The 14377-nt window shown below is 35.5% G+C and overlaps 5 protein-coding genes across 6 annotated transcripts; all 5 read right to left on the bottom strand.

Moving 5' to 3' along the window:
* Positions 1 to 88: 88 nt before the first annotated feature.
* On the bottom strand, positions 89 to 2306 carry LOC9319180 (pre-mRNA-splicing factor SPF27 homolog). The gene is made up of 6 exons (XM_021033369.1): positions 1947 to 2306; positions 1302 to 1480; positions 1138 to 1221; positions 725 to 794; positions 496 to 629; positions 89 to 413 (listed from the first exon to the last, which is right to left on the bottom strand). Exons 1-6 carry the CDS (start codon positions 2184 to 2186, stop codon positions 359 to 361), a joined length of 762 nt encoding a protein of 253 aa, XP_020889028.1. The 5' UTR covers positions 2187 to 2306; the 3' UTR covers positions 89 to 358.
* Positions 2307 to 2483: 177 nt separating this feature from the next.
* On the bottom strand, positions 2484 to 5094 carry LOC9319179 (peroxisome biogenesis protein 3-1). 2 transcript variants are annotated; one of them, XM_021033191.1, is made up of 7 exons: positions 4723 to 5094; positions 4397 to 4558; positions 4080 to 4270; positions 3852 to 3982; positions 3342 to 3469; positions 2986 to 3192; positions 2484 to 2839 (listed from the first exon to the last, which is right to left on the bottom strand). In XM_021033191.1, the coding sequence occupies exons 1-7, from the start codon at positions 4734 to 4736 to the stop codon at positions 2596 to 2598; spliced, it is 1077 nt and encodes a 358-aa protein (XP_020888850.1). In that variant the 5' UTR covers positions 4737 to 5094; the 3' UTR covers positions 2484 to 2595. The 2 variants fall into 2 exon arrangements, with proteins under 2 accessions (XP_020888850.1, XP_020888849.1); XM_021033190.1 differs by having other exon boundaries at positions 4080 to 4558; positions 4723 to 5073.
* A 1186-nt stretch (positions 5095 to 6280) lies between these two features.
* LOC9319178 (putative F-box/LRR-repeat protein At3g18150) lies at positions 6281 to 8618 on the bottom strand. Its single transcript, XM_002883066.2, is given in 4 exon segments — positions 6281 to 6955; positions 7057 to 7230; positions 7431 to 7859; positions 7862 to 8618. Coding segments are annotated over 4 exon segments (1404 nt in total). The 5' UTR covers positions 8378 to 8618; the 3' UTR covers positions 6281 to 6670.
* A 586-nt stretch (positions 8619 to 9204) lies between these two features.
* Positions 9205 to 11209, bottom strand: LOC9321308 (carbamoyl-phosphate synthase small chain, chloroplastic). The gene is made up of 8 exons (XM_021030243.1): positions 11136 to 11209; positions 10979 to 11039; positions 10797 to 10864; positions 10582 to 10710; positions 10380 to 10492; positions 9944 to 10291; positions 9518 to 9683; positions 9205 to 9427 (listed from the first exon to the last, which is right to left on the bottom strand). Exons 1-8 carry the CDS (start codon positions 11173 to 11175, stop codon positions 9378 to 9380), a joined length of 975 nt encoding a protein of 324 aa, XP_020885902.1. The 5' UTR covers positions 11176 to 11209; the 3' UTR covers positions 9205 to 9377.
* Positions 11210 to 13557: 2348 nt separating this feature from the next.
* Positions 13558 to 14332, bottom strand: LOC110229640 (carbamoyl-phosphate synthase small chain, chloroplastic-like). Its single transcript, XM_021030244.1, has 3 exons — positions 14203 to 14332; positions 13888 to 14020; positions 13558 to 13768 (listed from the first exon to the last, which is right to left on the bottom strand). The coding sequence occupies exons 1-3, from the start codon at positions 14327 to 14329 to the stop codon at positions 13687 to 13689; spliced, it is 342 nt and encodes a 113-aa protein (XP_020885903.1). The 5' UTR covers positions 14330 to 14332; the 3' UTR covers positions 13558 to 13686.
* Between the last annotated feature and the right edge of the window lie 45 nt (positions 14333 to 14377).

Below are 14377 nucleotides of genomic sequence, written 5' to 3'. Positions count from 1 at the left end.
AATATATGACTATTATATTGTATTTTAAGTAATCAATGAGAAAAAAAATTCTCAAAATATAGTAGAGACATGATATATTGCTAGAAGGTTAAACCAACATCATTTTTCACTGCCAAATCGTAAACGTTATGCTTCAATAAATTAAAGAGTTTCGAACTTTCGATAATTTCAAAAACAATTACTTGTCCCACACACCACTAGACAGGGAAGCAGATGATTTCACAAAACTGCCAAATAACTGAAACTGTCTCTCGTCTTTGATTCTCTAGCGCACAACTCAAACCAAACTGGCCAACAGCTGTTCGGGTCTGAGCCCACTTTACGTAAGAATCAGTAAAAATCCAGCAAGGGAGGCGCCTCATTGCATTTGAAGTGGCTCGACGTTCTCTAGTTTCTCTTCTAAGTTCCATCCCCTTAAACACACAACCCCACGAGTATCAGTTCTGCGATTAAAATTCAACTCTATGAAAAGAAGTAAGACGAGATTTTCCTCACCTTTCAGCAGCTTCTTTTTTAAACGAATCCATCTGTGTCTCAAGCATGGCACAAGCAGACTGAATCTCCATATTCTTCACGCAGAGCTGTCTCCATTCTTGAGATAGAGCATTGAGCTCGTATGATGTGGTTTGCTGGTATGGCCACAAAACAAAGTTTCAGATTACCCCGTTAACCAAAGAGAAAAGTGCAAGGAGGAAGATGTAAAATACTTCAAAAGTGTCATCACCTGATGATACTTCCTTTCCCGATTTACTTTTTCAATTTCCTTGTTCTGCTCCTGCGCCAGTCTTTGCATTCTGGAAAATAGAGTTCAAATAGAATGTTGAGATCAATCTTGCAGTGTTTAAGTTCCAAAAACTAGATACTAGGTATAGTTTGATAAAGAATGACCTGTCCCAAGGACACAAAGAGCTTCTTATAAGAAAGCACATGAAGAAAAACGAAAAGCAAGTCTCGTGTACTAAAGCTTGCATACTATGCAAGTAAAATGGACAACAAAGAAATCAAGAATGCTTCAGCAGATCATCTAGGATATATACAATCCATCAACTAAAGAGCTTAAACCCTTTTAATCCCAAGTTACAATGTAGACGACATTCAATACAATCAATGCTGCTGTATATATAAATATGAACAAACCTGGTCAAGAATACTTCTAGCCGATGGTTGTTCTGTCTCCAAAGCTCGGGGCCAAGTTTTGACATCAATTCCAAATTCTCAAGCCTGTGAATGAACAAATCCACGTTTTAAAACAGGAAACCAGTATGTATAGAAGAGAATCATGATTCAGAAACTTTGCTTACTCGATCAGCTTCTGTTGCAATGACCGCTGATTCTTCTGAAGATACTGCTTCCAGGCAGCAGCATCATTACTCTTATTAGCAGGCGGCAATTCAAGCTTGTATCGGGATTCAAAATCTATCCGCACTGGAGGCTTCCCAGCTCGAACACGCTCATACTCTTTGCCAAGAACTGGGCAGTTCTGATATTTGTTTTAAACCAAAGAAACGAGACAAAACCAATCAATTCCTTTAGACCTAAATCATAAAACTAATTAAAAGATCATAAAATTTCTACTTTCAAGAAAAGGCTATCATATCGGCAATCAAATCTTCAGTATAAACCTTAGCCATACAAGAAAAGGTCAGCTGCTCATGAGGATTACGAACCTTAAAACTAAAACTAATTGAAGCTTCGATAAATCACCCAAACTCTTTGCTACTTTTCTCTCCGTTAAGAAAACGAATAGAAGAAGAGAACAAGAACCCTAACATAACAAACCCAAAATCAACACTCCGAATATAAAGTCCAAGATGAAGCAAAACCCAGAAACCAAAAGATTGGAATTCACCAAAATTTCATCGAATTCTCTTTCAACCCTAATCCAACAAACCGGAGCTAGAGAAACGAACAAACAAATCGATAAAAGGATTCACAGTGAAATTCACCTCGAAATCGAACTTCGGAAGAGGAGGCAAGTCCTTGAGAAAGTCAGCTGGCTTCTTAGAGCTCCGACGCATCTCTTCCTCCACCAAGCGGTCGACCTCCGATTTAATCAAGGGATTGCCATAGTCGTCGTCTATATAAGGAAGCGCATCGATAACTTCTGCATTCGCCGCACTAGCCCATGGCCTCGCAGCCTCCGGCGCCGCCTCCAGCATCAAAACGTCCCCATTGTTCGTCGCCATAGTCGTCTCTCGACTTCAGAAATCGAAAGTACCCAGAGAGTGAAGAAAGAGGGAGAAAACCCAATGAGAAAATAGTTAATACCGGTTCAATAGACCCGACCCGGTTTTATTGGGCCTCGGAGTTTTAGGGCCCAAACAATTGAAAGATGTAATCGTGATGATTTCCTTTTTTCTTTGTGTTGCAATATTAGACTATTTTTTTTTTTTTTTTTGGGTTAATGGCAGTATTTATATTAAAGAACCTGCAAATCTTTAATTTTCTTATTGATAAAATCATTTTTTTGCCATGGTTATAGGTATTGAACAAATTATTCTAGAGATGTTTGATTTTACTATTTTGAAGTAAATTGAAAACACAAAATAAAAAGTGATGAGCAAACAATTTGGCAATGGGGGTTTAATAATGATGCTACTGAGGCATATTTGCGTATAAAAGAGTAAAAAAGAGTTTAACTTCAGGCAAATCTCGGATGAGTTGCAAGAACCGGTTCTTGCTTGGTTCAGCTGAAATCTCTGGCATGGTCTTCTCAATCTGTGGTAATAGCTTCGCCAATTGCATCCCTTTGGCTAAAGCGGTCTGTGTTTCCATCTCCTCTACTAACGCCACGGCACAACACTTGAGTGAGATCTCTGCTACATTTGTAAAATCATTGCTGCAACAAGAAAACAAGACCGAGAAATGTTTACAGGATATATTGCAACATTCTTGCTTTGAGCATTAAAGCAGAAACGAGGACAAGGCTTTAAACAAGTGAAACTTGTTAGTCTTTTGCGGGTTTAAGAGCAGAGACAATATTACCTTGTGACTACTTCCCGTGTCTCGGTTATGAGTTGATGAAACTTGGTAACAGTTGCATCAGAAGAGGAAACATCACTGGTTGCGTCTTGGGACATCATCAGATAATCTACCCAGTGATGTGGACTTCCAGTGCTCATAAACACATCGAGAATCCGCATCACAGTTTCTTGAAGAACCCTTGTGGTAAACACATCCTTCAACTGCTTTCTGCAATTAAACACACATAATTAGATTTCGCTATACATTCATAAAAGTATAATGATCTTTATAGGCCATTTGAGGCACCATAAAATCAATCTTCAAAGATGAGAAACAAGTAAGAAATCTTTGATAAGTAGGTTTGTAATGTAAATTACCCCTTTAGAACTTCTTTCACTGCACCCTGCATATTAGAAATCAAACTCGGTATGCCACTAGTCGCAAGAAAATCAGCGCTTGCCAAAAACTTTTGTTCGTCATCTCTATCTATGAGATCTAGTTCTTCCTGTAAAAAAACGTGTAAAAGAAATTATGTTGGTAAAGATTGTGGTAATCAAGCCAAGAGTTATATCTAAAGAGTCTAAGACCAATGAATACACTAATTTCAATAATTTCAGAAGGAAAAGAAAAAAAATAATCAACTTATACCCCTTGAAATCTCAATTTGAAAATTTGATATCTCAAGATACAATGCAACAAGCAGAATGAAATTACACAAAGAAATATATCAGAATGGCCAATTTGCTAGAAGTGGCTTATTAAAAGTGATAATAAAACTAAACATTTACTGAAATCTTAACCAGAAGGAAGCAGCTTATAAGTCTTGAGCCATTGATACACAAACAATGATTCTTAAGACAATAAAAGAGAGAAGTAAAATGTCTTACAAGTAAATGGGAGCTCCCAAGACCTCTAGCAGTGTCGATATATAAATGTCTGCCCAAAATATTGACTTGAACCCTAATGTACAAACTAAGCATAGTGACAGACCAAAGCGACAAAACCATCCTCGTGAAACCTGAACACAACAAAAATTTTTTTGTTTGATTAGAATATCCAATGTTGCCACAGATAATGTAGAGCAAGAGAGAACAAGTAAGGGAACAAGAACGCACTCAAAATTTTGAGCTCATTCCAGAGATGAAGCTTCTCAGAAGGAATCAATATTCCTTTTCCTTTGCTTAGCTTATCCATAATACTAGAGACATCAATCTCTTCAACTAAACGGCTACTCAAGTGATGCATTGCGTGAGGCAATGTAGTAGTATCAGCAATCATCTGAATGTTATCGAAATGGGCCTTCATTCTAACAGAGAGTATGGAGAGAACAAAACCAAAAACAAGAATAAGCACTAGAAATTGAGAAACAACCAAACTTGGTAAAAAGCATAAAAAGACTCTGTCTTTTGGTGTGAGGTTACAAAAACTCAACTGGGTTTTGATGATCTCGTCATTTTCACGCTCATAAGCAAGCTCTCGTTCCAAATCAGCGAGCTTACGAGTATGAGCATTGTATAGTTTGTAGAGTAAATACCCACTTCCCAAACAAGTCGTCGTCACCAAAATCTTCCTTCTATGTTTCCTCCAGAAACCCCTAAATATTTCACAGAAACACAATGAACTTCGAATCAATCGTTACAGGGTTAAATAAAAAACCTAATTTCTTTCTCAGTTGCAAACGTTATCTAAAACCCTACGGAACTTGAAATCAATAGCGAGAGAAATGAACACATAAGGAGATTAGAATTTAGAACACACCTGACTAAATCCATGACCTTTGAAGCAACTACTGGATTCGAACCAACGAATCCATTGGCTGAAAACTTTTCTAAAAAGATAAAAAAAAAAACAAAAAGCTTCGTGTTGATCAAAGACAAAGCCTATAGACAGAGATAAAGATGGAAGATAGAGAGAGGGAGAGGAAAGGAGGCTAAGATTTCCTTGTTGTGTTGTTGTCTGGCTTGAAGGTAATTCAAAACTGAAGGAATTTTCCGGCGAGGGATAGCTTTTTAGCTCCGATCTCTCCTTGGGTGAATAATGAGAATGTTATCACTTCAGGCGACACAAGAGATTCTCTAATTTGGGAACTGAATCTCACAAAGCTCAGAATCTCCTTTTTCGTTATTTAACCGAACTAAACCGAACCAGAGTCAATTTGCTTTATTAGGTCAAGCAACATATACAGTTCCGACCGAAAGATATTGAACTCAACTCGGTAGTTTCAATAGACCGGTTTTATCGTTGGTTATCATTGGTTTAGAAAAATCAAATAATATTTGACGATAGTGTTGGCGCATGTTTAAAAAATCACTTAGCGCGGCGGTGAAGGTGAACATAGCGCCTAGCAAAAAAATCAAAGATTAAATGGAGATTAATCAGAGATTAGTTTTAATGCTATTTTTTTTTACGTCTAGATTTATTATTTATTGTAAATTATGAGAACTATTACATAAACGATTCTACAATGGACAATTCTTTCCGACCCTTATTAGATCCACGACAGACGACACTTCCTTCTCCATGCTCTTGACGGACACCTTCAATGATCCACGACCTGACGACACTTCTCTCTCTGCGTAGAATCCTGGCGAACGGCTATAATTGTATTTCGCTGGAGATCTCCTGCACACTTACCTCCTTTAATCTGCAAATTTATTAATAAATCATAATCTCTGGGACTCGAACCCCAGACCTCTTGGTGTAGAAGCATTAATTAACCTTTGATCAACCAATGGGCCAAGGGGGCTTCCACTTAATGCTATTTAATATTTTAAAAATATATTAATCCATTATAAAAAAAAAATTTTATATAATTTTGTTTTTAAAATTGCATTACACATGAAAACAAGAATTTAAAGTCAAACTTATGATTTTTATACAATTTATGAACATAAGTTGGACGTTTTGAATTTTAGATCCAAAAAAAAAAATTTGGGCTAGGTGCCGTCTAGGCTGGTTAGGCGGACGCCTAGGCGGTCTAGGCGGACAAAAATCAGATCACCGATTTTTTTTACCGATTTGGATAAAATCGTCGCGGTTCTCACCCGATCAGTGCTTAATTAGGCGACCGATTTTTAGAACATGGGTGTTGGCTACTGAATCAAACCGAACCCTGATGTGTAGATTTTGTATCCATGAATTGGCTACATCAGCTCAAGAAATACTTTCAGTTATATATATATATATATGCTAATTTAGGTACGAAATTGAATCCAACATTTAATAAACTGGACCAACATTACCAGTCATTTTTGTATAATGAATGTTCAAGAAACAAACCGGTTCCAAAGACATTTCCGGTTTACAAGTAGGCCAACGTTGTAGAAAGCAATTCAATTCATCAAATGATCAAAGCCTCCCCAAACCTTTGGACTGAACTAGAGACTTTCAAGACTTCTTATCACTTTGGTTTTCAGAAGTAGATTTGATTCTCAAGCCAATTCTCCAAACGTAATTAGCTGTTTTATAACTATCTAAAGCCTCTTTCTTTCCAACATAATCTGGATCCATCCAATGATAAGTCTACTTGGGTCTTCTCTCGTGTTCTCTATCAGAAACTTGTTTGTTATCATCTCAAATAAAGAACCACACCAAAAATGACATGTTATCCCATGATCGAAAAGAAAAAAAACACAACTTCAATAATTTTTCCAATATTTGGGGTTTTTTTTTATGAAAAAAGAGAGAGATTAAACTCGATAAATGCCTATGATTCACATGACATCGGCATGGTTGAGAGAACAATGGAGACATTTTTGTTGCGAGAAAGTGTCTTGGAAACCAGTTCTTTGAACTTACCGTAAGTGTCTTCCAACTTGACGACCATTTTCTCTAATGTTTTTGTGGTTTTAACCATACGTTTCATGAATGAAACCACGTGCTTTGGCTCTACATCACAACGGGATCTGTTCCAATAGGTCCCATCTTTTGATCTCCAACACAGATCCGGATTCATGCCTTGTGAAGCCACGTATTCGTCAAGATTCACCTCCTATACAACAGGAGAAGAAAAAAACATCTTCTTGGATTATTCAAACTCGATTATATATAGTTATGTCAAGAAAAAATAAAAGAGGTTTATAGTAAATATACCGGGATGGTGTTGCCATTTCTTATGTGTAACTTTAGCGTCTTTGAATCAGGTGAATTTTGTAATATCCTTTCTATACCATGAATATCATTCTGAGAAATCGACGTCTTCAGAGCCAAAGCTTTAACTTTGAACATCGGAAAAGAAACACCACGTAACTCGGCAAGAGATAAAACCTAAACAAATTAAAAGCACACTAAAAAAGTTATACTACCATGCGCATAACATAGAATTAAACGTTCCTAAACATATAGAAAATCAAGACCAACGAAAACTAGTACTTCATCAGCACACACGGAGTGTGCTACCAAGTACCAACTCATTCACGATGCGTGTAACCAGAGTTCTAAGGCATTAGAGAATGCAAAAAACATACCTGAATAAATATTTCCCCAAAAGCAAGCTTCTCAACATTCTGCAGCTTTGCTAGCATCTTTAGCACCATGTCTTGAAGAAAATCAGCTTTGGTGGTTCTTTCATATGGGCAAACGACAATGTTAAGTTTAGCTTCGGCTAAAGACGAGACATCAACTAAAGTACATGGGGACACCTGAGAGCTTGTCAAAATGAGACAATGGATATATGGTGCCACAATCTGCGTTGGTCCCAAAGTCCAATGGTTGCGTTCTACTTCTAATGTTCTCAGACGCATCGATTTGCTGAGAACAAGAACCTCCAGTGCATCGCAAAAACACAGTTTTAAGCTCTCGAGAATGGGACAACCAGAGAGAATCTTAGCCATGTATTCATCAGAGAGACGACATTTACGCAAAGACAGCTTCTTCAGACATGTCCACGACACGGAGCATGCATGTTGGAATCCTCATATCAGCGCAGTCTAATTAACTCCACAAAGAGTTGCTTGACAGAAGAATTGATGTAGAAGAAATCAGGAAACTTGTACTCATCGGAATGCCATAAAGTCATAGACAGATTCTCCACGTTACGTGATATGAGGAACTCGATCCAACTGTCGAGGTGGGGAACATTTTCGGACAAGTTCGAATGGAGCTTAAAACTCATCATCTTGGAAGATGTATAGCGAGTTAGGGTTTTATTTATAAAAGGAGCCTCCACTCTATTACAACTAAATGATAGAGAAGGTGTACCACACCATACATGCCTCCATCGTTTTGACAAGAGGGAAGTTTTGATGGCGATTTTGGTCTGAATAAAGGAGAGGATATGTTGTAGGATATCATCAGGTAAAGAGCTTATTAAGTCTAGTACTGCTTCTTTGATTTTCGTGGGGTTGCGACGAAGGCCTTTGCGGCGGCAGCTACGGATTTTTAAAGCAGCGGCGGTGGAGCTCTCGCCTGCCATCAAAATTTGCGATTGTAATTAGGGTTTATTATTATGGAACAACTTTTATTTTTTTAGACCGTCGGTCTTCTTTATCATATAGCTCACATATCCTCTCGCATGTAGTAATTCGGATCGGGCCGACAAGAGTTAACCTATCTATATTTTCACTATTTTTAATATCCAAACATAGTACAACACGTAACTAAATCAAAATGACAAAAGGCACGAGCCACGGGGTGTGTGTGTAAACTTCAACTTTGACCTATAACTTTTTAAGTACAATACGGTATTGTCAATACCAGACAGATTATATATATTTTTATTTTTCTTAGGGTTTATTATCAACGAATGGTAATGTTTAGAAAACCCATTTGTACTATTTTTTTTTTTTGACAACATTTGATATTCCAACTCAAACCAAAATTTTATCAAACCAACCACAGAACAGTTGTTAATTAGTTCTAAACCTAAGAAACCAGAAAATCCAAAATAAGGAAGAAAAATATATATAAACCAGAAACCCAAATTTTGGGATCCATAAATATAGCTTACGAAATCAGGTACTAGAGGTTCTTTCCCTCTTTGGCTTTGGTTAAAAAACAAAACCGTAGTCTCTATTTTTTTACATGATGGCTCGATACAGACAAGCCATCCAAAATGGATTGCTTGTCATTTTGTCAGAAATTGGACTGCGGTATTTTGCACAAGTGCGGTTCTCTTGACCAATCCACTTCTAATGCACATTTTGCGTTATTTACAAAATACACATTACAAGTGGATTGGCCAGGGAAACCACACTTGTGGAAAATGCCGCAGACCAATTCCTAACCAAATGGCAAGCAATCTACTTTTGATGTTAGTATTAATATCAAACTTGCATAAGTTTCTCAACTAAATTGTCTTATTTCGGCAGTCATAATGATATTCTATTTCTCACACGACACAAAAAAAAACTTCGCAACTCCAACTTCAATCCACCTAAACAAAACTCCTTCCCTGATCACTGTTTTACCCGAGATCAAGTGCTCTGTTTAAATCTTTTCATGAGCTCCACAAACTCTCCAAATGCTGCATATATGAAAAGATTAGGCAAAGATTAATGCATAGCCTTTGCGTTTTGATAGTTACCAGACAAGAGGGAAAAGAATAGTGTAATACCGTTATCGGAGTCATGAGGTCCAGGAGAAGCCTCAGGGTGATACTGAAGAGACATGACATTCATTGCCGGAAAAGAGAGACCAGCGCAACTTCCATCGTTGAGATTGACATGAGTCACTTCGACACCGGAGGGGAGAGAAGCTGGGTCTACTGCATAGTTATGGTTCTGCCAAAATCCGTACAAGTAAAATCAATCCAAATCTTCAGCAAACATGAAGAGAGACGTTTTTTTTACTGTACTAGGAAGTGAAAAGCTGATTTGACAGCCATGTAACAACACACAAGTTCTTAGAGTTACATGTATAACTAAGTTTTGATCAATAGTTTCTATTTTTCCCATAGTACTTAGAAAATATATTACAATTGAAAGATTAGACTTTGCTAGTTTTGTGTGGTAGTATACTGTAGAAAGTAAACGAAGCATACCTGAGCACTGATCTCGACATGGCCGGTTCTGTTGTTACAAACTGGATGGTTTCCTCCATGATGACCAAACTTCATCTTATAGGTTTTACCTCCAAGAGCTTGTCCAAGTAACTGATGACCCATACAGATTCCATAGACAGGAACTTTTCCTAGAAGCTCTTTAACCGTTTCAACTGCATAAGGCACTGCAGAAGGATCTCCTGGACCGTTGCTGAAAAGAATTCCATCTGGATTCATTTCAAGTGCCTCTGCAGCTGGCCATGTTGATGGGACAACCGTGATTTCACAGCCGTATGATGCCAAGCGTCTTAGGATGTTTTGCTTGATCCCGAAATCATATGCAATAACCTTTTGAAGTGGAAGTATGAAAACAGAATTAGAAGGTAGTGAGGAAATTGATGAGAATGTGAATTCGAGAAGAGAAAGTAAAACTCACTCGGTAGGATTCCTTGTGATGTGAGGAGGTTGTGTTAAACTCCCATTCAGGATTTGTTTTTTCAACCCATTCGTAGGGAGATTTACACGAAACATTGCTTATTAGATCAAGGCCTAAAATAATTAACCAAGCAGATAGACAGAGCTCAATCACATATTCCACGCTGATCATATTTTAAGGAGGGCAGTGAAAGAATTCGGACCTACGATATCCCAAGAGCGGGACATATGCAAAAGTTCCTCGTCGGTTTTAGATCCATCAGTGCTAAGCACACCGTTAAGACTGCCGCTTTCTCTTAATCGACGGGTTATTGCCCGTGTGTCAAGATCATCTGGTAGGATTAAAATGAGTAAAGTTCTAAACCCAGTTATAATATCTAGAAATCTAAATTAAGTGCCAATAACCAAACACACTTACAGATTCCCATAATGTTCCTCTCTGCTAGATAGTCACCAAGTGTAATCATACATCTCCAGTTTGAGGTACTGCAAAGATTGTGATTTGCAAAATTTATCATATAGATGTACTGAAAAACGGAAAGAGATTCCAATAGACTAAATATTCTTGGAGGTATGAGGTATCAGACTTGATATGTTTACCTGATGCTAAGACTTCTTATCACCAAACCAGCCAAAAAACATTGCCTTGATTCTTCATCATCTGGGGAAAAGAAAAAGACAACATATTTAAAAGTCAGAACACTATATACAGTATGGAAGAAAGTTTCAAAAACTTCAAACTGGAATTTCTACTCACCGGGATTGACACCGGTGTTACCGATCTGAGGATTTGTCATTAGCACAAATTGTCCAGCATAACTAGGATCAGTCAGAATCGAAACAATGGCTAGAAAGCCACTATGTGAGAAAATAAAACCTAGAATGCCACTTGTCTAATTTTAATTTCGTGAAAAAATTAATTTAAATCAAATAAATATGAAAAGACAAAAAATCCTTACCCTAATCTAATCCTATACTATTATTTGGGGAGTACACTTTATAAGATACCCTAAACTAACCTTCTCTTTTATAAAAATTTACTTAAGAATGCCATTAGAAATAAAATTTTATAGAGTAAATTAATTCAACTCATTAAGGATAAACAAGTCAAATACTATTTTATGCAATTTAATTATAAAAACAAAAATCTATTATTAATTTCTTTAAAAAGAATGACCAATCAAAATGAACATATAAGATTTGATATCGAACTTACCATATTAATTTGTTATTAATCATTATACTTCACCTCTCATCTTTATATGATTCTATTTCTATAAATAAATAAATCATTATATCATCTATATAATAAAAAAAAAAAGTAAATTTTTTTCCGCATATACCAAGATTTGAATTTTTATAAACGAATATAAATTATTCAATGTATGAAAGAACAAATTTAACGGGTCAAAAATTCATATTTGAGTAATATATTCCTTTTTTTTTTTAAATATCATCAATACTTAATAGATCAAAAATTTATGAAGTATAAATACTCTAATTTTATTTTTTGAAACAAATATTTATAATAGGCGGCGGGTTGAATATAATATATTATATAATGAAATGAGTTATGATCCTTATAACTATTTGAATATTATATTTAATTTCATATCATTTTTTTTAAAAATTCATAATTTTACATAGTACAATAAAAAATTTTAAAGATTTTAATTTGGAACATTTTTAAAAAGTTTAATTTAATATATTAAAGAATATCATAAATATTTAATAGATTAAAATGATAAAAAATTATAAATACATTAATTTGATTTTCTAAAAAGATATGTTTAAAATATTTATAGTAGGCGGCAGGTTAAATGTAATGTATCATTTGGTAAAAGTTATGATCCTTATAACAGACGGCATTTTAAGATTTTATGATAAGATGGGTTAAATAAGATTTGACACTTCTAAATGTTTGAAAATTTGATTCCGCAAGCAATTTTGAAAATAATAAATAATAGATTATGCCGCAATATTTTCATAGGGATTGTAAAATGAATATATAGACTCCACACACGGATTGAATTTGGTATTATTATATATAAAATATATGTTCATAACATATTTGATTATGTAAATAATTGGTAAATCCCGTATTAGCTCAAACAAATCTCTATTTCAACAACAAATGAATCAGAATTTGAAAAAATAATTTCCTAAATTAATTCAAAATAATAGCTAATTTTCTTAAGTAATTCAAAATAATCTACGTTTTAGATGCGATTCATTTATGATATTTTAATTTTTGATCTAACTAAATTATATGCACTCTCATTTTGTGGTTGTTAACATAAATTAACTCATTGTTCAAACAATATTAGTTTTTTAAAAAAATAATCTTATTTTCCGTTTTCATATCTTAAAAAAAATATCCATAATTGAATACTATAGAAAAAAAAAATATATATTCATTCTAATATTATATATAGGGATTGACAAAAAAAATATTATTTTTTCACTTACTATTATAATATATCACAATTTTATTCTAAAACATAAAATTTATAAATTTTGTAATAAATGAAATTCAACCCGTACTGTAGTACGGGTGATGATCTAGTTATTACGTATACTTACCCTTACTTTTATCAATCCAATAACATAACTACTCTTCTTCTTCTTCTTCTTTCACGCCTCCTCTTATTTTTCTTCTCCTTCTTCTTTACTTTTTCTGGGTTTTTTAGATCTTTCATTCTCTTTTTCTCCATCATCATCATCAATAAAACTCTAGATCTTTTCTTCTTCTTGGATCTCTCTTCGCACTTCTTTATAGATCGGATCTCTCTTCATGCTTCTTCTCCATGGATTTCTGAGATTTAAAAATCATGGATCTCTCTTCAAGCTTCTTCTCCATGGATTTCTCTTCGTGCTTTCGTCATTTGTAGTGCACAATCGTTTGGTGAGAGAAGACGGTCCACAAACTTCGACGAGGAAGGGTGATGGTGATAATCGGCGACAACGATAGTGAACAAAGCAAGAAGAGACAAATTATTGAGTGTGACGACGCTAGAGTTTAGAATTAGGGTTTAGAATTACAAATTGCTTTGTTTCAGTAGAACCATTTGTACCAGTTGTCCATAACTATTTGTACCAGTTGTACCGATTTATAGTTATACCATTTGTACCAATTGTACTATTATCTTTCATTTGTACCATTTGTACCAGTTCTCCTATTATCTCTCAGTTATACTATCTGTACCAGTTGTACAATCATCTCTTAGTTGTACTATCATCTCTTAGTTGTACCAATCGTCTGATATTTCATTAAGGGTAATTTGGGAATATCACATTTACAGTGGCATTCAGATTACAAAATGGCATGCCGGATTCATTTTCTCCAATAAGTGGCATACTAGCCTGGGACTCGTCAGAATCTCTTGATACCTTTAAGAAAGATAGAAAGCAATCAGACTCCATTAAAGATCAAGCAAAAACATCAAGCAATGTTAAGACATAACTGATGATAAAAACAAAACTTAACCAAAAAAAAACAAGAAGCTCACCCTGTCAAAGAGGTGTTAAAAACCAATTCAGCAACACGGGTTCCAGAAGCACCAAAAGACTTAGCCGACCACACAGAGCCATCTTCTAACACAAGCCTAGCATTGTATGAGCTCCAAGGTTTCTCCAGAAGTCCTACATACCAGTAAAAACACACATTTTCAGCTTATTAAACTAAAAGAATCAATAACCAAAACAATGATTAAGGCACGAATCAAGAGCCTACAAGTAATCTGAAAAACAAATCATATATACATCAAATTTGAATCGAAAGCCAATTTCAAACAGTGCAAATAAGGAAATGGGGAAATCGGTGCCTGTAGAGGTGAGTGAAGAAACGGAACACTGGAAGACGGAGACCCTAACTCCTCCGCGACGGTTCAACGACGGCTGTATAAATAATCCCGTCGGCAAAACAAATCCCAGAGCTTTCGTAGCCGCCATTGTCGCCGTTTCAAAAAGCTTCCAATGAGTCTCAGCCGTTATATACTG

This window comes from Arabidopsis lyrata (genome assembly GCF_000004255.2).
Source record: "Arabidopsis lyrata subsp. lyrata unplaced genomic scaffold ARALYscaffold_3, whole genome shotgun sequence".
Classification (NCBI taxonomy): Eukaryota; Viridiplantae; Streptophyta; class Magnoliopsida; order Brassicales; family Brassicaceae; genus Arabidopsis; species Arabidopsis lyrata.
Note: the sequence above shows the minus strand (reverse complement) of the source record. Positions and strands in the feature narration are given on the sequence as shown.